This window comes from Pinus tabuliformis, chromosome X, assembly GCF_031772625.1.
Source record: "Pinus tabuliformis cultivar Carrire ecotype Pingquan chromosome X, CPIR1, whole genome shotgun sequence".
Lineage (NCBI taxonomy): Eukaryota > Viridiplantae > Streptophyta > Pinopsida > Pinales > Pinaceae > Pinus > Pinus tabuliformis.
Window position 1 is genome coordinate 706,783,221 of NC_142308.1, and position 23,246 is coordinate 706,806,466.

The 23,246-nt window shown below is 36.1% G+C and overlaps 1 protein-coding gene across 9 annotated transcripts in view; it reads left to right on the plus strand.

The window, feature by feature from the left end:
• Positions 1 to 23,246, plus strand: part of LOC149141933 (uncharacterized) — a 446,950-nt gene that overhangs the window by 75,644 nt on the left and 348,060 nt on the right. For 7 of the 9 annotated variants that reach the window (XM_089446276.1, XM_089446274.1, XM_089446267.1 and 4 more), the window contains one exon: positions 10,479 to 10,560. In XM_089446276.1, coding sequence (XP_089302402.1) covers positions 10,479 to 10,560 — 82 coding nt within the window. The remainder of the gene's footprint in view (positions 1 to 10,478; positions 10,561 to 23,246) is intronic. The other 2 variants (XM_089446268.1, XM_089446272.1) reach the window with 1 other exon arrangement.

Sequence of the window (23,246 nt, forward strand, 5' to 3'; positions counted from 1 at the left end):
TCCGTGGCACTGAGTGTGCCTAAACTCTTAGTCTCTTAGTAGTTCATATTGGAGATCTTCTGTTATGAATATAATTCATAATTCATAATAAATGTAAATATAAATATAAATATAATAAACGATAAATAATTAACTAATGATTAGTTGATTAACAATGAAAAGGCATGTCTTAGAGACATGCATGTTCGTGAAAGGGTACTTAACCTGGCTATATATACATGACCCTCATTCTCAATTGTAATGATTCTATTCACATATTTAATATATAATATTTGTATCCTTATGGATATCTTTATATTCCAAGTCTTCTAGAGTAATTAATCTGTAGAAGGAACTTTGTTCTTTACATTGGTATTAGAGCAGTTCAATCCTCTGGCCGCTCCACTGCTGCACAGAGTCACGCTCTCCAATCCAGGCCCTTGGCCATCCAGGTTTCATCAACATTGTTGCCGTCGAGATTGAAGCGTTTCGCTACACTTTTGGGAGTTTATCCATCGCTGATTCGTCAGAGGCCTTTGGCCATTAAAAAAAAATTGAAAGAAAATAAATCATATAAAAATATATTATTACAAAAAAAAGGTTGGAAAAAAAAGAAGAGAATTATTCAAAAAAATAAAAATAAAAAAAGTGGTCAATAAAAAAATAAAAAGTAAGAGGAGATTATTAAAAAGAAATATATATATATATTATATATTTATATAAAAGTCGTATACTAATCAATTAAAAATATATTTTTTTAAGACTTACCTTACTTACGGGCCACCAACCAGGACGCTGCTTGCAAATCGGGCCACCCAACAACACCCCGTGTCTGTCACTGTCACCCGCTACTGCCAACTCACCTCCCATCGATGACATCCGCCCACGGACCGTCCTTGACACCTGTCCCTGTCATTCGCCGTGTCTAAATTCCCATCGTCGCTGTCAGAGCCTCACAGTGCTGCACACAGCCATAGACACTTGACCAAGGCCAATCTGAATCCCCTTCCGCCTTTGCGAGTCTACACCACCACTGTTTTCCATCCGCGTGAATGCCACCATTGTCACAACGGCAACCAAAGCCACCATTTGCTCGAACGACTGTCTAGAGTCACTACGTTCGTCTTTACCCTTCCTCATAGTCGTCACCATTGGATGCTCAACTGTCATTGGATGCTCCATCCTCCATTCCCGCGTATCAATTCTTCCCCTTGATCCTACAATCGCATCTTTTCATAATACAGTCACATCTTCTCATATCTCCGTTGCCACCCATCTGTACAATCATATTTTTTAATTTTCCAACTATAAATTAAATTCCAAGTTTACTCTTGACCGTTGATTTCCCTCATCGAGTCAGAAGAACACAAATTAACGAAAGCACTATATTAAAAGGATTATATAAAGGGTTCTTAAAATTAAATAATTGTTCCATATCAATTTAAGAAGAAGTTGAAAAAAAGAAGAAGGGAGGAAAAGGTTTAAAAAAAAATAAATTAGATTGAAATATATAAAAGGAGTTACTTTTAAAAGGGGATTGAACAATTAATGAAAAGTAAAAGAGATTACTTAGAAAAAAAAAGTATAACAAGTATACTTGAAAAAAATAAATAAAAAAAATCGGTTGATTGATTCAATTAGATATTAATATATTAATAGAATTCTATTCGATATTAATATATAGTTACATATTAATATATTTTAAATAATATTAATATAAACTATATTATATAATATCAACATAGTTATATATTAAAAAAAAATTATATTAGGAAAGGAAAAAAAAGGCGATTACATAACCCCTAAGTTCATCTCGACAAAGCAAAGAAAGAAGTCAAAATGAGTTCCACACAAGAATCACTATTTTGGACTAAATGTCCATCTTGTCTAAACGTAATTAGATATACATATATTAAAAAAAAACTTCGATTTAAATTGTCCAAGGTGTGGAAGACTATTTAATACAGAAGAATATCAAGAAAATGAGCAAATGCAAATAATACTATTAAAAGAAGAGGTCACAAAACTTCAACAAAAGAGTGAAGCCTCAGAGAAGAGACGTAAAGATCTCACAGAGCGGTTTCATGCAAAATCGACAGAATGCAACGAAGAAATTTTGCATTTAAGAAACCACAATGAGAAACTTCTTGCACGAGTCAAAAAGTGTAAAACTAAGAAGCACAAGTTAGAACAAGAAAAAAAGAGTTTTGACAAAAAATTCAACGAAAGTCTATCAAAGAAATAAGAGGAAAATTTATGTTTTAAAAACCTTAATCAAAGATTATTAGAACAAATCAAAAGTAAAAAAATGATGAAGCTACTAAGAATAAAGTCGGTAATTCAGAAAATGATGAGCTTGTAAGTTTAAGGAATCATAACCAAACCCTACTTACACAAATAAAAAAACTTAAAATGACAAAATATCGCTAAATGACAAGCTAGAACAACTTCAAGGTGAAGTACTGAAGTCACAATCGTTTCAGCTCAAGTTGAAGATAAGGGAATAAATACTGATCCAATCAATATCACAAGCAAGGAAGAAGATGAGTCTAGAGAAGTTAAAACATATGCAGAAGATGCAATCCAAACAATGGACATTCCAAATGATGATTCAATCGCCAACTTAACAACAACAATACTTGAAGAAAATCAGGGATCAACCAGTAATATGATAGAGGAAAGCCAAACCAAAGGAGATATGTATCGACATCCAAATCACAAGAGTAGACCCTCCAATCAAGCTACGTACCAGTGTCGTTCAGAAAATAAACAACAAAATTATGTTCCCAAGGATATTGAAGTTTGCAGAATACATTCTTATGATAACTATTAATCAGACAATTTGATTCCACAGAAGATCAATTTAGGATGGTCTGATCCCTTCTCCGTGCGACAATTTTGTTTCACTTAGAGGATCATATCAACTAGTATCAACAAAGATGACAATGCCGAGACAAGAAGACATTCAAAGAAGGAAAAGAGATCAAGTCTTTCATCAATAAGCTTTGAGGACAAAGCTTTTTTAAGGGGAAGACTATGTTATGAATCTAATTCATAATAAAATAATAAATGTAAATATAAATATAAATATAATAAACGATAAATAATTAACTAATGATTAGTTAGTTAACATTGAAAAGCCATGTCTTAGAGACATGCTTGTTCGTGAAAGGGTACTTACCTGGCTATATATACAGGACCCTCATTTTCAATTGTAATCATTCTTATTCACACATTTAATATATAATATTTGTATCCTCGTGGATATCTTTATAGTCCAAGTCTTCTGGAGTAATTAATCTGTAGAAGGAACTTTGTTCTTTACATCTTCCATTTACCTCTATATGGTTGTAATTATGAATACCTCCCTAGTTAAGAGGGAGTGTTGAAGAATGTAACTAGGTTCGGTCTTCATAAATGTATTTAAGTCACAATAGATTGTACTTGTTAAAAGAAAGAAAATGAAATTTTGTTATTATTAAAATTGATTTATTAAAGCATGGGTTTCATGCTTGGGTCAATTGTTTTTAGGTCAAAGGCTCCATTGTAGGCTTCTAGGGTTTGTGTCAACTGTCCTTGTCCATGTCATAATGTAAAGAACCCTTCTTGGGATTTATTTGTCAAAGAAGACATTTATTTTATTGTAAAATATGTCAATTAGGCCTCCTCCACCAACTTGGCCTAAATTGGGTAGTAGAATCACTATATAAAGGTAGCAAGTTAACCTCATTTGGGACTCACTCACAACAAGTTCGATCTGTAACTTCTGGGGCCAAAGAAAGTGTGAAATTCAAAGAAGAAAAGGAAGAAGGATAGCAAAGGAGGACTCTTTCATGCATAAAAGTTGAAATTTTCTCTATTTCCCACGTGTGAAGCTGTGCAGCTGCTGGAAGGGGGCCGAAATTCTGTAGTTATTGGGAGGCCAAAATTCTGCTGTTGTGGGTCAAAATTCTTCAACTGGGAAGTCGAAGTGTTGGATTGTTGCTGGGCTGAAGCTGCTGGATAAGAAGAGACTACTACATCATTTTGGAATGCTGACTTGGTGGAGGAGGAAGGTCTACTGGTCTAGGGTCTTGGTCCATCTCAACTTGAATTACTGAAGGAAGAGTTCTTAACTAGGTTTTCCCCTATAGAGGGGTTTTAGGCTTTAGCCCTGGCTGTTCACCTACATCTAGTGTCCCTGATCTTCATCTTTTGCTTTTGATAATTGCTTGATGAATCAAAGATAAAAGAACATAAGAAAGTTAACAAGAACATAAGAATATCACAAGTAATTATCAACATAAGAAAATCTTTCTTCCTTTCTGATTTTCTAACAGTTGAGAGCCTTATCCAAGGGTTATGGAGCTGGATACAATGCTAGGTATTTGGAACTTGATTATGAAGCACACTAACCCAACAAACATGCCCAAACAACACTGTTTACTAGCTAGCAGGGATCTGTAATTATAGTTTCAGTCCAGTACAAATACTCAAAATGATACCTTAGCACAACCGTTCAATAATTGCATTGATATACAACATCAAAACTGAATATATGATGTAAAATAACAGTCTTCTATTGAATAACAATCATGCATGTTACATATCCCAGATACTGATACTATAATAGCTTCAGGAGGAAAAACAAGGCTTTCTTTTGAGTGCTTCCATTGTTGGTCAAAAATACCACAAACAACAAATTTATATCCCAACAAAGAAGAAAGATACAATTGCAAAACAATTGCCTTATATGCAATATAACAACCTAGGAGATTATAAGTCTAATTAGTTTAGGGTATTCTCTACAAGATGAAACCACCTTTGCAACTAAACTTTAAAGTAAAGCCCTCCTTTTATAGGCTTATTCTCTAACTAACTCATCAATAAAATCTTTAAAAATATGCTAGAAACCCATCCAAATACGAGCAAATGGCCTCTTTTTTAATTGTTCCAGGGATTTGACTGTGCACATTACCACTCGGCATCTTCAAAGTTCATAGCCAGAGTAGTCGACAAAAAATATTAGTAAAACCCCTCAAAGGTGGTATACCCTTCGTATATGTGCATATAGTGGGTTATGGTCTTCATTAAGTCCCTTGAAACTAAAATGCCTTCATCAATACACATTCTTCCTAAAAAAACATGGCCACCACATATATTGAACTTCCTTTTGATATGGTCCTAAAATAGCTTTCTTCTCTTAAAAAGAGTGCCTAAAGGTCAAGGCATCCTCCTAGAAGCATTCATTTTGCCTTACAGGGAATGCTAATGGCCCCAAGTTCCAACTATGCATCCAAATATGTAGAACATGCCTTGTAGAATATGAGGTGACCCCTTTAGTGATGAAACTACGTTCAAAAATGTAATTCATGCCTCGAGAAATGTGAGAATGCCCTAAAGGCACTCTCCAATGGAAAGGCTTGTTGAAATTGGGTAGCTTGGGAGGTACTCCCACAAGCCCTCGGTGCTAGGCTTGTGAGGAGAAATCCTATAGAAGGATAGGTTTGTGGGCAAAGTTGAAAGTACTCAAGGTTGGGGTTTTGGACTCAAAGGAATGGGTTTGGAATTGAAGGAAAGCAATTTAATATTCTAATTTGTTGTTGAGTGGTGAAGCACGATCTCTTAAAGGACAAGGAGTGATTCCAAGACACTTAAACAAGAGGTATACATATAGGTGAAAGGAAAGGCTAGAAGGCACAAGTGAGAAGGACTTCATTTGTGAGCAAGAGAGCGCTGGAAGGAGCCACAACCAAGCAAGAGAATCTGCATCAAGTAAGAGGAGGCAGAGTAGGCAATGAAGGACAACTAATGGAAGGTTGAGTCAAGGAATTTGATCACAGGAATGAGGCCGAGTCCTTTGGAGGTTTGTTGAAGCAGGTTAAGGGCTGTTTTGTGTGTTGTGGACAGGCTGTAGCCTGGTTAGGGCTCGCCGTAGACCTGTGGAAGGTCATTCTTAGAGGGCCGAGGTGTATAAGGCTGGCTACATCCTGAAGTAATGCATCAACAACTGGTTAAAGGCAGATTGTTGACTGAACAGGCACTGGAACAAACCTAGCCGACGTTTGTTAGGGCTTCCAAAACTTGTTAAGGAGGATGCCAAAGTGAAGGAGGTCCTGTGTTGGACAACGAAGGGATTGCTAGCCTAGGGGGACTAAAGAAGTTTGGACAGTGTTGGCTGTGGACAAAATTAAGGGATAGAGGGCTGGAAGAGGTTAGAAATAACATGCCAACGGACTGGTAGAAGGATGATACAAGAGGTTAGAAATAGCAGACCAACAAACTGGTAGAAGGATTTGGTGCCTCCTTCAATCGTTGCCTAATTTTCTTTACCTGTTCCTCCATCTCTTGAATTAATTCTGGCCCTACTATCACTTGATCTTCTAATTTGTCCCAACTTAACGGTGTCTTGCAAGGTCTGCCATACAATGCTTCAAATGGAGGCATCCCAATTGAACTGTGGTAACTGTTATTGTATGCAAATTCAACTAAGGGTAAGTACTTTTCCCAGTGTGTTTGCTGGTCCATAACATACATCCTCAACATATCTTCTAGTACTTGGTTCACGCTTTCTGTCTGTCCATAAGTCTCAAGATGATAAATTGCACTTAAATTTAGTTGAGTTCCTAAGGTTGATTGCATACAAGTCCAAAATCTTGAAGTGAATCGTGAATCTCTATCTAATATGATCTTCTTAGGTACTCCATGAAATCTGATAATTTCATTTATAAATACCTGAGCTATGTCAGCAACTTCGTAAGTATCTCTTACGGGAATGAAATGGGCGCTTTTCGTTAATTTATCTACCACAACCAGAATGGCATTGTGCCTTTGTGGAGTGAGATGTAGGCTGACGAAAAAATCCATGGAAATTATCTCCCATTTGGTCATAGGGATGTCATGAGGTTGTAGGAGACCTGCTAGACGACAATGGTTAACCTTCACTTGCTGACATTCGAGACATTTTGCAATGAATTGGACAATATCGCGTTTCATGCCTGCCCAAAAAAAGAGTTTCTTTGTATCAACATACATTTTCTCTACACCAGGATGTGCACAATATAATGCTCTGTGGGCTTCTTTAAGGATGGTGTTTTGGAGATCCCCACTAGCAAGTATGTACATCCTTTCATGTAATCGCAGAATTCTATCATCTTCAAGTTCATATCCCTCAAACTTAGATTCTTTTGGATTTTTATTATCAAGTCCGGATTTCACTTTTAAATACCAACTATCTTTTAAGAGATGTTCTAATACTTGTTTCCTCAAGTCTACCGTGATAGGTATGAGGGAAAATATCCGTGATCATATTCACTTAAGAATTCACTCCATCGTCTTTGCCCAACATTCAAGTCTCTTTGGGTAAACAAATACTGTAGACTTTGATGATCGCTTTTGAGCATAAAGCTTCTCCTTACCAAATAGTGTCTCCATATCTTTAAAGCTAGTACTACAACGACTAACTCTAAATCATGTGTGGCATAGAGTTCTTCATGAGGGTTTAATTTCCTTGAGGCATACGCTATTACGCCTCTATCCTACATTAGTACGACACCTAATCCTTGCTTGGATGTATCAGTACACAGTAAAATCTTTGTCCATATCAGGTACTCGCAAGATTGGCGCATTGGTCAACAATCTTTTAAGTTCAGAGAATTCTCTATGACATTCCTTAGTCCATTCATACCTAACACCTTTACGCTGGAGGGTTGTGATAGGCTTTGCAATTTTGGAGAATCCTTCTACAAACCTTCGATAGTAATCGACTAAACTCATAAAGCTTCGCACTTCATGTGCATTTTTCAGTATCAGCCATTCCATGCTTGCCTTTACTTTTTTAGGATTTACTAAGATCCCTTCTCTAGATATAATATGACCCAACTAATGAATCTTTTTCTGAAAGAAAGAGCACTTGGATAAATTTCCATATAATTGGTGCTCCCTAAGGCAAGATAGTACTATTCGCAAATGTTCTTCATGCTCTTTCTCATTTTTGGGGTAGATGAGAATATCATCTAAGAAGACTTATACAAAGTGATCGAGATATTTGTGGAAAATGTTGTTCATAAAGTTCATGAACACTGCTAGTGTATTGGTCAACCCAAATGGTACCACAATGAACTCATAATGCCTGAAGAGTGTTCGGAATGTAGTCTTAGAAATATCGCTTTACTTAATTCTTAGTTGATGATAACCTGATCGTAGATTGATTTTTGAAAAGACAAAAGCTCATTTCATTTGGTCGAAGAGGTCATCAATTCGAGGGATTGGACATATATTTTTTACTGTAGCTCGATTTAAATCTTGATAACCTATGCATAGCCACAAGGAACCATCATTCTTCTTGACAAAAATTATAGGAGCACCCGAAGGTGAAATACTGGGTTGAATGTGTCCTATATCCAAGAGTTCCTTCAACTGGTTTTGTAATTCTTGAAGTTCTGGAGCTGTCATTTTGTAAGGTGTTTTAAAGATTGGTTCTGTACCAGGTTTCAATTCTATTGCGAGATCTAACTCTTTCATAGGGATGGACTGGTTAGAAGTTCATCAAGCATGGGTAGACTGTTATGGGAGGAAAAAAATTGATACAGAGAGAGACGAAGGAGGAGTTTTGGAGATTTAGAGGGACAAAAGGAAATTCTAACAGTATCACTGATAGAAGGAAGTCCAAGTTCAATTGTTTTTGAAGATTTGGGCACGGGGGCCAAAGTACCTCAAATTTGAAGTACTTTGGAGCTGGGTACTGAAGTTGTGCTCAGTTTGACAAGGAGGTTTTTGTCGTTTTGGTAACGGGAGAGGGAGCGAGAGCCACGACAGAGCAGAGACATCTTCAACTACAGAACTCCAGGTTGGTATTCAATGGTAAAATTGTTAAATTTTGTACATGTATTACATAGAAATATATTCTAGGAGTAATATTAATTATACCTTGTTAAAATCCTAATTTAGGGTTTCATAAGTTGTCTTCAGAGCTTTAATATCATTAAAATTGTAAATTTTATGAATTATGTGTCTCACACAAAGGACAATAATTGTATTTGTATGTTGGGCAGATGAGGGCCTAAAGGAATTGGCTTCAACCCTAGTTGTATCAGTGATTGGACAGACATTTTTTGTATTATATTTTGGCATTTATAGAGGGATTGTAAAGGGCCATTATCCCTGGTATGGGAGCCCTATGACTTTCTTATTGATGGACTGATAAGGAACATGTTTGGGCCATGAATCTTGTGTATTGTCATTGATTTCACTGCTGTTATATTCGGCTGTGCAAAGTTGTTTTTGGTTGGGCATTACTAGTGTATTATGTTCTTAGCTAAGGAATAGACCAGACCTAGGGTGTGTGGAAATTCCAACAAAGCCTCCTCAGGCAAGATTGCCAATTTAATGGATGAAGTCATCCTCCTGTAGCTAAGGTCTTATGCGTCTTTATGTGGTGGCAAGACTATGATTTTAGCTTCCAAAGTCTCCATGAAAAGGTCACATTAGTCGGAGTGCTCTGCTTGTCAAGTAGAATACAACTAGAACTCTACCTTCAATGTAGGGAGATGGCAATCTATTGAGTTGGAATATTCCTTAAGTGGATTTCTTTATTCAAAAGTGAATATACATCCGTCTAATGGAATACCAATGAAATCTTAAGATTTGGAGATGAAGCAAAGCAAAAGATATAACATGTCACTGGGCCACAATGCTAGAAAACCAACAAGTACCGTGGCTTGTTATTTGGGTGCCTTGGTGGATGGTGGTAGTAGATCCATATGTGGTGTTCAACAATTTTATAGTCATTCTTGTCAGAGTCTGTTTTGAGTTTTAACTGAAGGCGGGTTACAATAGTTGAAAATAGTATTTTCATTTTAGGGGGGGGGGGGGGAATGTTGGAGTATCGACATTTGAATACTAGGTATCAAGTTTAATAAAGTAACATTAATATGTGTAATAAATGGCACATATATATTAAGTGACTGCATATAGATATAGAACGACTCCATTGTAATAAAACATTATGTATTCCACAATGCCTATTCCCTTTTGTATTTTTAGTTTTCAACACCCTTCCCCCCCTGCTTGTGAAACTTTATGCAACTCTTGGCATTTAGTTGTTACGGTTAGACCATAATGGTAATAATGCATTGGAAACAATAAGCAGGGGTTGTGTATCTTTACAGAAACATTATTAAGCACAAAACTATTACTCTGGTGAGTGAAAGTAATGTTCATGTGTTCAAATTGTTGCCAACATTTCGTGTGCATATTGTTTTAATAATGAATAAAAATTAGATTTATTTGAACTAAACTAATTACTAGTTTCGGCTTGCTTATAAACATTTTGTCTTGTCACATCATTGAGAAGCACCATATCTGTTGCTACTATTTTCTTTAGTTTCATATGCGTCATCTGGCTTTTTATTCTTTTACATTGATATCTTTATTTATTATGTTCTTCCTAAGTAGGTGAATCTCTTTCATAGCTAACAAAGTTTTGTTTTCCTACTTGCATCTTTCTGGTTGCCATTCAGAAGGGTGGCAGATTCAACTTATGCTACACAAAGTTCAGCAAAAGAGTGCTTCTCTTTTACACCAGAAAGTTCAATGAAGAAGGTGGATATAAGTATTATTGCTTCTTTATTTTGATTTCCATTGCTATTGGTTATTCAAGATGAATTTATATTTTATGTATTTTAGTCATAGACAAATGAAAAAAGCTATCATGTTACTGAGGTTTGGGCATTATCTGAAAGTGCTTGACAATATGTCCTTTTTGTATGATGCTTGGTATGGGTCAATTTAAATATGATTTTAGTATTTATATGCTTGCTTCTGGTAGGGGTAACGGGTTAACAACTTTGTATTATCCCCCACATCTTTTCCTTGTCTAGAATCTTTTGTTGAGTCAGTCGTTGTTCACATATATAAAGATTGAGACTTTTTCCATATTTGTCTCCACGTTTGTGGTACAGTTTAATTAGTATAATGGTCATACTTAATAATATACTTTATTACGTAGTCTAATAATTTTTAGTTAGTGGTCAAATAAAGTGACTTATGTGATAAATTATGTGTTAATTAGTGACATAATGTTGATTGCTACTAACTCACTCTTTCTTGGGAGACATCAATATAGTGTCTCATTGTCACATATTGAACGATATCAAGTTTTTTTCTGTGTCATGGTGTGTGATATGTAATTTGTTGGAGATAGATGATCATATTTAGAACTTAGATATGTTAGGATTTGGATGAATAATAAAGTGCTCACTAATAAAGTGATGTAAAAATGGGGTGTTTAATGTTATCCATCAATATAGTAGTTAAAAGTTAGGTATTTGGAAGTTACACAATGTACTCCTCTCTCCTACTATCTAATGGGACATTGCATCAAGTAATGCAACAATCCACTCTTTCTCCTCCATGTGTAATTCTTGCATGTGTGTAACATCTTGCATTGTATTAGAGTCACAGTGACAAGAAGCTGAGGAAGAGGGTGAAGGAACTGAGGGCTTGTTGTGACTAGAGGAGGCAGCAAGAGATTGCTTACACACATTGGACAAAAGACAAAAAGCAGGAGGCGTTGTGAGAATTAGGTGAATGTTGAAGGAAAACTAGGGGATCTAGTGAGTAGGAAGGTTGCCTCCATAAGTGTAAGAGGTATACACCGTTGCATATACGTTGTTGCATTTCATGTGGCATTAGAGCCAACCATTGGTACATTGTCCACTGTATAGCTAGCACAACCATCTATATTGTTGTCCACTAGTCTGCGCGATTTTGTCCAGCTGTAGCTGTCATAGCTGCCCACTGTTGAGCATCATGTCTGTTTCCAGTCTATCCAAATTTTTTCCATACACAGTTCTGCTATGGGTGAACCATCTTTATCGTTCAATTGGGCCACCCTGCCAAACATCGTCGAACTGAACACTGTCAAGAAGGTTTTGGAAAGTAGTGTTTGTATGGTTAATGACTCACGTCTGTACATAGACGATCAGATTCATGGAAAGTATAATATAATAAAATAAAATAAAAATTAAAGGAAATAAAATAAATTAAGAATTAAATTAAAATAAAAGTAAATAATAATGCAGGGGGTTAGCTCAATTGGTGATTGAAGTGATGTGAAATTGTGATAACTAAGAGAACCAAGGTTCAAATCCCCTTAGTTGTGACCTAGTCTATGGAGAGGCGGATAGGTCATAGACCACCAGAGGTATTGTGGTAGCTACATGAAACAACCCCGTGTCACGCGAGTACGAGGCTGACCCATTTGGCACTTCCTTTGGGTTACAAAAAAAAGTAAATAATAAATTAATAAGCTTTCTCTCTCTCTCTCTCTCTCTATATATATATATATATATATAAAGAAAGTAAAAAAAATAAATTGAAAAATCAGCCAGAATAGATTGGACAATCCCACCAGTTTCGAGGATAATGGCTATGAGTGAATTCAGTACGAAGCTGACCAAGATGGAAGAACGACATGAGGCACTCCAAAAGGAATTAATGGAGAAGCACACACATTTAGAAGCACAGATCAATCGAAATCACAATCTAATACAATAAGATCAAGTAGAACTGAGGGCATTGGTGGGAGAAAATCACATTGAATTACAAAAAAAATTCACTTCATTAGCAGAGCTCTTAATTAACCTTGCTCCTTCGCAAAACAGAACTAGTCAAGAACAAAAATGCTTCAGAGACTTCCAATTCCCCAAATTCACCTAACAGATCAAATACCCAAAAAAATACACCTCAGATCCCATCTAATATTCCAAATCCACAATTAAATATACCTAATAATCGCTTGAAGATACAGAACCAATACCCACCATACAACCACCAGCCTTTGCACGTCCTCCTTGAGCAAAATTGGAATTGCCAAAATTCAACAGAAATGAAAAACAAGGTGTGGCTTGGTTCAACAAAGCGGAAGAATATTTTGAGAGATATGATATTTATAGTGATGATGAAAAGATCTGATATGCATCCATGCAATTGGAAGGAGACATGTACAATTGGTATATGTGGTGGAAAAAATTAGGATACTCAGTAAATTAGAATAATTTGAAGACAAATTCTTTAAACGATTCCAAGGTATCAAGGCACACGATTTTTTCACAGAACATTCTAGGCTACAAGAAAAAGTAGGTGTGGATGAATTTACACGTGAATGGGAAGCACTTGCTACAAGAGTAACTGGATTGTCGACAAGATGTTTAGTACGATCTTACATCACCAGAATGAGCTATAACTATAGGATATCACTACTATTGAAGGTGCAATATGGAAAGCAAAAGCTGCAGAGTAAAAATTCTAAAGATTGTGACTGCCTAGATTCAGGAAGGTCTATTCAAGATGAAGGATTCCCCAAACTACAGAAATATAAAGTCCAAAATACCTTCGGCCATAGTTAGGAGATGGAAGCAAACCTAATCTGGATGCCCGACAAATAAAATAAGGAAAATGCAAACATTGTGGGGAAGAATGGGACCCTAGAGATAAATGCTCTAGAGGAAGTAATGCCAAGAATTTATATAAATGTGAAGCCAAAGAGGATTCAGATAGTGAGGATTTAGTCGAAGAAGAAGTTGAAGATCCTCAACATTTTCCCCTAGATTCAGATAATGAGAATGCACTGCAAATATTGCTATCAGCCATAACAGGAATAGCTCAGCCCCAGATCTTAAATTAAAATGGCACATCAAGAATAGCAATGTAATGGTCTTGATAGATATGGGAAACACTCATAATTTTGTTGACACAAATCTTGCAAAAGGGTTGAATCTTTTCGTATACCCAATGCCCAATATGAAATTTATGGTGGCAGATGAGAAAAAATTACAAATTCAAGATTGCAATTTAGAATCCCAGTTTTACACCATACCTCTGAGACGAGTGGATGTAGCTCTAGGTGTCCAATGGCTACAAACATTGGGCACTTACTCTACCAACTATAAAAAATTCTTTATAAAGTTTCGATGGCAACGAGAAAGGTATACATTACATGGGTTTCAACGTCCTCCAAAACAAATTGTATTTTCCCATCAGATGGTGAAGTTAGTCTTAAAAGGGGCACCGACATGTATAATACAATGTCCTCAAATGGAAATATTGGACTCAAAATTAGTTAACTATTAACCACCCGAGATTGATGAGTCAATTCAAAAACACAAAAATATTCCAAGATTTTCCACTAGAGATGCCCTCTGAAAGAGAGATTGAGGATATCATTGAAGTCAAAGTAGGATCAAACCTTGTCAACATCAAACCATATCAGTTCGGTATCCCCATCATCAAAAAATAGAAATAAAATGGATAGTCCAAGACCTATTGAAGTGTGGTGTCATTACAAAAGGTATAAATCCTTATGCAACTCCTATAGTCCTCATTCGAAAAAAAGACGAATCTTTTAGGCTATGCATTGATTACAGAGGTTTGAATAAGATAACAATAAAATACAAATTTCCTATTCCCTTTATAGATGAAATGTTGGATGAATTGCATCAAGCAAAGTAGTTTTCTAAATTGGATTTGAGGTTAGGATATTACCAGATCAAAGTAAGATAAGAAGATTTTGTCAAGACTACTTTTTGAACTCATGAAGAGCACTATGGATTCAAAGTTATGCCGTTCGGATTAATTAATGCTCTAGCCACCTTCCAAGTAACCATGAATGAACTATTCCGACCCTACCTAAGGAAATTTGTGTTGATCTTCTTTGACAACATTCTTCTATATAGTAAAACATGGTTAAGCATCTACAACACTTGGAGCAAGATCCCTCTCTTCTAGTAAAACAACCAATTCTAGGCAAAGATGTCGACATTCACCTTCGGAAAGGAAGGAGTAGAGTATCTAGGACATGTGATATCAAGGGAAGGTAGATCCCAACAAAATTAAGGTGATGACCCAATGGCCTAAAACAACTAAGATTTCCAAGTTAAAAGGATTTTTGGGTTTAACATGATATTATCTAAGGTATATTCGAAATTACGCTCATGTCATTGCCCCCCTAACAAACCTTTTAAAAAGAAGTCATTCCAATGAAATGATAAAATAGAGCATTGTTTTGAAATATTAAAGGGGATGACATCCACTACCCCTACATAAACAACTCTTGTTTTTTCAAAACTTTTTATAATCGAGTGTGATGCTTCATATTTAAGAAAATGGGCAGTGTTGATGCATGATGGCCATCCTATAGCATTTGAAAGCAAGAAGCTCAATAAAAGAGAATGCCTAAAATTTACATATGACAAAGAAATGCTCACCATTATGCATGATTTAGCCTAACGATGATAATATCTCTTGGGAGGCAAGTTTCTGATATGAATAGGTCATAATAGTCTTAAACACCTTCGTCAACAAATAACACCTTCTATAAAACAACATAAATGGATTGAAAAAATTGCCACTTTTGATATGGAGATATTACATAAGAGGGGGAAGGACAACGTCGCAGTTAATGCTCTCTCACAAAAAGACGAAGAGTCACCGCCACTTGCAATTTCAATTGTAGTTCTAGAATGGCTAAATGGAATTCGAAGTGAATGTGGGAAAGATCCAAAAACATGCACTATAATCAATGATCCTTCCCAAAACTCAAAATTCGAATGGAAAAATGACATTCTCTGGTACAAAGGAAGAGTTTACCTAATCCCAACTTTGAGATATAAATCCAAATCTCTCCATGAATCCCATGACTTGCCAACAATAGGACATGTGGGTTTCTTTAAAACCTACTATAATGCACAACAACCATTTTTTTGGAAAGGGATGAATAATGATATTCAAAAGTATGTGGCAGAGTATGATTAATGCCAAAGAAATAAAAATGAAAACGTTATGACTCCTAGATTGCTCCATGCCCCTACATATTCCAAACCAAACATGGGAAGAAATATCGATGGACTTTATTGAAGGACTACCCATGTTAGATGTGTTGTTGCTCAAATTGTACATTAGATTGTGACAACGCTCAGGACAAGGGCTGTCACTCTGGTCCCTACCCTCTTCGTTTAAGTTGTCTCCTAATTGCAAACTAAGGTGGGTAGTCCCTATGGATGAAGAGATGAACTACTTGTTGGGAACCAATAAGTGGAGGAGACACAACTGAATGGCCCAACAACTTGGTTAAGATCAAAGGGAAAGTATGATTATTTAAGCACCACTTAATTAGATTTATTGAAATTATTAGTTAGAGACTAGTTCCTTAGGAGTCAATTTACTTGCACAAGGAGAATTAAATTCCAAGTTACCGGATGAACAATTGTTGCGATATGCAAATCTACCCTATATGAAGTGTTGATTTGGGGTAGCATCGGATGTGCTCGAAGCCTCAAATTTTGTAGGGAGGCTTGGGCACATGCATTCCAAAGAACCCGGAAACCGTGTTGGGAAATTCCACCCAGAGACGATTATATTAAAATAATTAATATTTTTAATGGGGTTCCTAAGTCTAAACTTCGGAAAATTAGAATATTAATGGGTATTAATCTAATTGTGGGTGAATCTTCTAGAAAAAGACGAAGATCAAGTCAAAACGATCTGAGCCTTTGATTTGGAGTTAATCTAGGCTGTTGGTTGTCCAACAGGAAGATATAAGAAGGGGCTTGAGGGTCATTTGGAAAACACATCAAGAGAGATCAAGAATTCATTTTTTTGAAGTGAGAAGTTCTCAAGAGGAAAATTCGATTGAGGAGATTTCTTGCAACAATGGGGCAGGGATAGCTTCCGGAGAGAGTTATTTTCTCAGCTGGAGAATCATCAGTACAGAGAGGCATAGAGTAATCCAACAATGGCAATGCTGAGCCAGAGGGGCTGACGTAGAGGTACGTAGAATCCAACGAGGAGCCCAAAATTTGCAGAGGAATTCGAGTTTCAGAAGCCGGGAGCCAGGGTGTGAGACCGGGAGGCAAAAATAGAATCTCTTGGGCAAAAACTCGAACAACCAGATGAGTGACGCAATCCCCAGAGAGCTTGATGTTGGGTTGACGTAGACACTGTGCAGAATCAGTGCAAAGGCAGCGAGAAAAGCCGAGGGCAACCAGTCTGGGGCTGGATCAACTAGGATTTCCAGTGATAGTGTGAGGTAACCTCACAATTCCTTTTGCTAGTATTTCTCTCTGTAACTGAATAACCCTGTGAGGTTCTCAGAGATGTATGTAGAATTTGCTACTGCTTAATAATAATAAACCCTCAGAGCTGTTGCATCGGTTTTCCTGCATTGGGTTTTTCCGAGGACATTTGTCCAAAAATAACGGTGTCCTATGTATTTGTATTTCCTTGCTCAGTTTCTATGTTTTAGAATCATATTTAATTTGGTGTAGGCTGCTTTAGTAATTTACTTAAATATTTCAAGAAGAAATCTGAAATAAGTTTGTAATGTAATTTACGATCTAGGTGAAGTAGATTCAGCTGGTTGCAGTAGGTTTCCAGAGATTGTTAGATCTAGGAATTTTCACATGAAGTGCAAGACCTAGATCTAGGTGTAGTGCTAGATCTTGGTAAAGTTTTAGTTAAATGCCCTATCTAAGTGAGTCCTTACTCTCAACTATTTTGAAGTTAGTCTTGAATGTAGGTTGTAGGGAGAAGCCCACAAGAAGGAGGCTATGGCCTCATTAACGTTACGTCCCGTGAGGTTCTAACTGCCCAAGTGCTTCCGTTCCTACAAGGGATTGCCCACAAGAGAACTGCAAGGTCACTTGTGTTAACCACAAATGAGGGTCTAAACTTCCCAAGTTGGGGGAGAATGGTTTTCCTATCTTTTTACAGCCAAGCTTATGCTCAAAGGCGTATTTTATTAATGCACTTCTAATCATATAATGGAATGCAAAATGTGAGTGAATGCTTTAATGAGATTATTAAGCGAAAAGAGTTCCTCAACAAGATTTATTTGATTCCAAACACTCATTCGATGCACAATTAGCAAGATAAACTTGAAATTGCATTGTGACAAAGTAGAGTGCTTGCAATATAAAAGACCTTTTGAAATCAATACACTTTGGAATAAACCAATGCCCCTTCAATGATATTCATGGACAATAGCAAGTCTCATAAATGAACCAATTTGTCTCAATAAGCACAATAGCAAGAATTATATAATAGCAAGATCTCTTTAAACTTGATATGACAAATAGGAACCAAAGAGACGATAATGATATTTACCACAATGATTATCCAAGATTATTGCTCATGCCAATTAGATTTCCTTCTTGCAATAGTAAAACCAATGCTTATTATGAGAGCCAATTAGAGCACAATTATTCTTGAAACAAGATTGCTAACAATGATTATCAAGAATAGAGAATACCAATGAAATGCAAGAGGAATGTTATGAGGCACTTTCTAATGTACAATTAGATGCAAGGAGAACAAGATCAAGGCATTCAAGGATTCCTTTTACCACTTCAAGAATAAATAAGATTTCACAAGAGCAATTACTTCAACACTTCACCACAATGATCCCAAGACTTAGAAATGAGTTCTCATGACTTTCAAGCCTTCTCAAGATGATTTCTTGTCACTAAAACACGTATTTATCAGACTTAAATGGGCATATATCAGACCTCGTTTAACTTATATCAGATTTCTGAAATCACTTGGAATATTACCAATTAAGAGCATGCAGGTTGGCTAGCCTCTTATGTTAAGGGTGAAATATTCTTAGACTTATGTGAAGGTGTTTTAGAGATTTTTAGAGATAATCACATAAGACTAAAACCCTTAGGCCTCAAGGCCTTGTTGAGTGGCTAGGTGGACTTCCAATGTTGATGCACACTGTTCAAGGGCCCCCTCATAGATCCATAGATGCACATTGTTCAAGGGCACACTCATTCTATCTCTTCTAGAGCGAATTCATGCATGGTGCAGGTTTAAATGTGAACATGAAGCATAATTCTATGTGTTTATTCCAGTCAAAGTGGTACACAAGGCACAAGTACCATGGGCACCCTTGCTAAAGGATTATTTGAGAATTTTTTTGGTCAAAGCGTTTCTAGAAAGATCACTCAAACATTACACATTGCATTGGCATACATGTCTAAAAGAGCGCCCTTATAAAGAAAGCTTTACACCTGGAAAACCACTCCTTTTCTTGGAGTTTCACCCTTCTCAAATAATATTTTTATTATGAGGTGCATATCTATAGGAAAATGCCTTCATCATGGAAATTTACCCTTGGCATTCATGGAAAAAATGCCTTCATTACTTTTCACATTAGGAAGACAGATGACATCCAAGTTTTGCCTTTGCATGAAGATAAGGATGGAAGAAGATGACATATGGCACTAGAATCATCTAGAACATTGTCTCCAAACACTTTTCTATAGGCACTTGACCTAACTTGCCTACTTAGGTAATTGTTGTAAATATTTTAGTATTTTTTGTTGGAGAAGCTCATGAGGATATAATATTTATTTGAAGAGGAATTAGAGCTCAAATCTATATAAGGATTTGCTCTCTCCATTTGTAAGGTGGATTGGATTAGTGGAGATTAATGGGAAGAAGTTTGTCTCAACTTTGCAAAGCTGTTGTGTAATCTTCTCTATTCTTTAATGTTTGCTCTAGAGCAATTATAGAAGGGTTTGTTATTGCAAATTCGTTGAGGCAAGGGCTATTACAAATCAGACAATGCAAGTGAGGTATGACTTGTGATCTATTTCATTTCTCTGTGAAGTTATAATTTAAATTCTATTTTATTGGGGGTGAATATTATAGGGTTCTACTTATCCTACGTTTAGTTTAAAATTTAAGTTTGTAATACTTAGACCAAATTTTTATTAGATTAATCTCCCAATATTGCTTGCATAGTTCAGGTTTTTTTAGTTTGACACTCACAAGCAATCTTCCAAGATGTTTAGATACTTAAAACAACAGAGGTAAGAGGACGAATACTCAATAGTATCATAGACCTCATAGCCCAAGCAAGATAGGCATTGGTCTTCCATTTACTCATCAGCCCAAGCTCATCTTTTACATCATTTTTCAATCTCAATTGTGGCTAGGTTCTCTTTATTTCCACTCCTACCACACAGAGTCAGTCTAGTTAACCCATAGGGAAACCCCCCTTGGCTAGGAAACCTTTCCTGATTCTAAAGTGCAGGGGAGAGGTTGGTGAGGTGACAGTGGCCAACCTCCCAAGTTCCATAATGCTAACATCCATCTTTGGGACTTTGAACAAAGGTGCTGGTGTGCGTGGTAACAATTATTAACGCATATAATGTGAAAATCAACCACAAGGGTTGCAAAATACAGTTTAACAGGCAATACAGTATGGCTAAAGTATTTGCAAGTTATATGTAAATAGTTTCTTTTGTGAAAATAAATCACAAGGGCTGCAAATAAAAGGAATCTAGTGGACTTGGATCATTACAGGTTAAGTTATGCTCAAAAGACCTGTATTTTTGTAAGTTACAGTTTTGGCTAACTAGGGTTTAGAAAAGAGTCATTTATTGGAGTTCAAATCAACTTTCAGATTTGTGGTGGGCAGGCTGAAGTTTACAACCAAAATTGACTCTAATTTGGCCAACAAGTTAATGGATAAACAGATGGATGGTGACTTGGCATTTTCTGCATCAACCATGCTAGATGGATGTCATGTGGTCAACGTTCTCTCACTTTGTGGTAGCTTCAAAAGTTGGTTGTTGGAGTGCAGTTGAGACTTGAGAGGGGCATATGTTGCATGTAGGAGACATCAGGGTTTGAGATTGTGGAAAACATAATGGAAAAGTTCCAACCTGTTGACTCTCAATATCCTTATATTCAGTTGCTGATTGAAAGTGAGAATCTTGAACTCCATTGTTGCTCAATTTAGCTGTGGACTGCAGATATTTTTTATGACATGCTTATCACATAAAAGTTTGCAGTTTGTTGGGACATGGATTTGTTTTTAATATGACTATTAAGGGATGGTGATAGAGTATAATTCATCTAGTGATCATATTTAATATACTTTACAACACACAGTTTAATGATCATAGTTGTCAAATAAAGTTACATGTGCTTGTGTAGTTACATGATGTTTTCTGCCACCAACTTAGCATTTCTCATGAGACGCGATTTTGGTGTATCTTGTTATTAAATTCAATAATATCATGTTTTCGTGAATGTTATATGGTGACATGCTACCTTGGGTGGGGCACATCCCCCACACTTCCCATGTTCTTGAGATGGGAAATTCAGTGTGGAGCATTGCTTGTTGTCCTCCTTTTTGGGAGACTCGGGGAGACACAGGGGGATGTTTCCCAAGAAATGTGGGGCATTTTCACTTGTTCTAAATAAGGTGACACTAGAATGTTCCCTAATAATATTTGCTGAACTGCCTTGGAATATTTCTTTTATTTTAAAACACAAAAAAATGAAATCCGAAAGCAAATGTGAATATATATTTCATGTTTTCATTGTTTTTCATATATTTGATTTTTATTTTTTCAATTTAAGATTTGGTTTTCCCTTGTAAAATAACAATTTGAAATCCTTCCAATTTTCTTTAAAATTTCTGAATGTTTTGAATGAGCTGTCAGTGAGGTATTTCTTCAAACAGTTTGTTTACTATCTGCTGTAGGTGCATTTTTCTTCAATTAAACTCCAAAAGGCTGACCCAGAACTAAATGTTTGTCTTCAAGCAGCAATATATCATATATAAAACATTTCAACAAGAAAATGGTCCATATATAATCCTTCTCTCCCGACAGCTACTCCCTGCAAATAGATACGTAGAGAAAACAATATCAGAAGTTAAAATCAACTGATAATACCTCATCACCTCAAGAACTTCTGCAAATCAGCGTCAGCAATGAATTTCCATGGTGAAATCTGAATGATTCCACTCCTTGAACCAGTTAGAGTGTATAGTTTCAACACTCAAACCAATTATGGCGCCTAGGGTTTCCCAAACCCTAAACTCCTCTCCAAAACTCTCCAAAAGCTCTTTTCTCAAAAATGCAAATGAACGAATGAGGAGAGATCCCCTCATTTCCATTTTTATAACTCACATACCTTTTCTCTCCACTTAAATATTAAAAACACTTTTCCTTTCTTTATTTAATAAAGTGACTTTATATATGCTAATTAAAGTCACTTTTAATGTTGGAAATGGCTTAATTCACCTCCGTTTTGATACTGGCCACCCAAAGCCACTTTCTATCATCCTACCCTGTAGATTTTTTCGCTCTGATTCCAAAGAGCTATTACACTAAGGTGTTTCTCCAAGTAATTGGCCCGAAACAATACCTTAAACGTAATTAATTAAAATATGCCAGTTAATGACTCAATTTTATGGAAATCATTGGAATCTAACAGAACCAAAAGCAAACCGTGTGAAATTGATCCTGATGATGAAATATGGTAAGCGATTCTAGTTGGACCCTTAAAAATCATCTAAAGCCCTCCAGGCCTACCAATGGAGTAATCTCGCTCCTATGACTGGGCTAACACAAGCTTTGGAAATCCCTCCTAACCATCTCACCAGGTAATCCAAAATTTGGGGACATTACATTCCTATTAGGGACCTAGACATTTCCTATAATTTGGAGGGTGCCTTTACACATCCCCTGGACATGTTCCTCCCCACATACTCTCACCGAGGAAACTTGGTGTAAGGTTGGCTTTTCTTCTATTTCTGTAAATTTTCTGTAATGTGTTTGTGCAATTTTTATGATATATTTGAACCTTGTTTAAGATATTTTATTCAAATTGGTGTTTTCTCTAGACTAGAACTCATTAAAAAGATTGGATTTTACATGAGATTAGAATAATAAATATTGGATTCATGTAGATTAATTGAAGTAAGTTTATTCATTATAGGTGTTTTAACTTTTGGCCATCTTGTTGACATTTTTATTGGCTAGTTATCTAATAGCATGTTTAGATGTATGGAAATTGTTTCACATGCAACATTGGCTTTGTTATCGAATTGACATGTCTGATTCATGAACAATTTTGCATGCATATATGCTTATATCCTCACGGCCTAGTTTGCAACATATTTCTTTGTTAGATGCTACCACTCATCATGTAGTCTTTATCACTTATAGTGTTTGTTGATGATTGTAGCATTGAACATGTACTTTCACATAGGTCTCAGTGTTTAGACATGTGGAAGTCGTCCAATATCTTCAAGCTTACTATTGTACTTTAATTACAAGATTTATTAAAAGTGTTTTTTATAAGAAAGTGAGTTTAACGTATTAAAATGCAAAGGTTATGTGATATTCCCACTTAGCAATATTGCTAAGGGAAATAACAATCTTGCCCAATTTTGTCTTATTTTATGTTTGCACTTAGGAGATGTG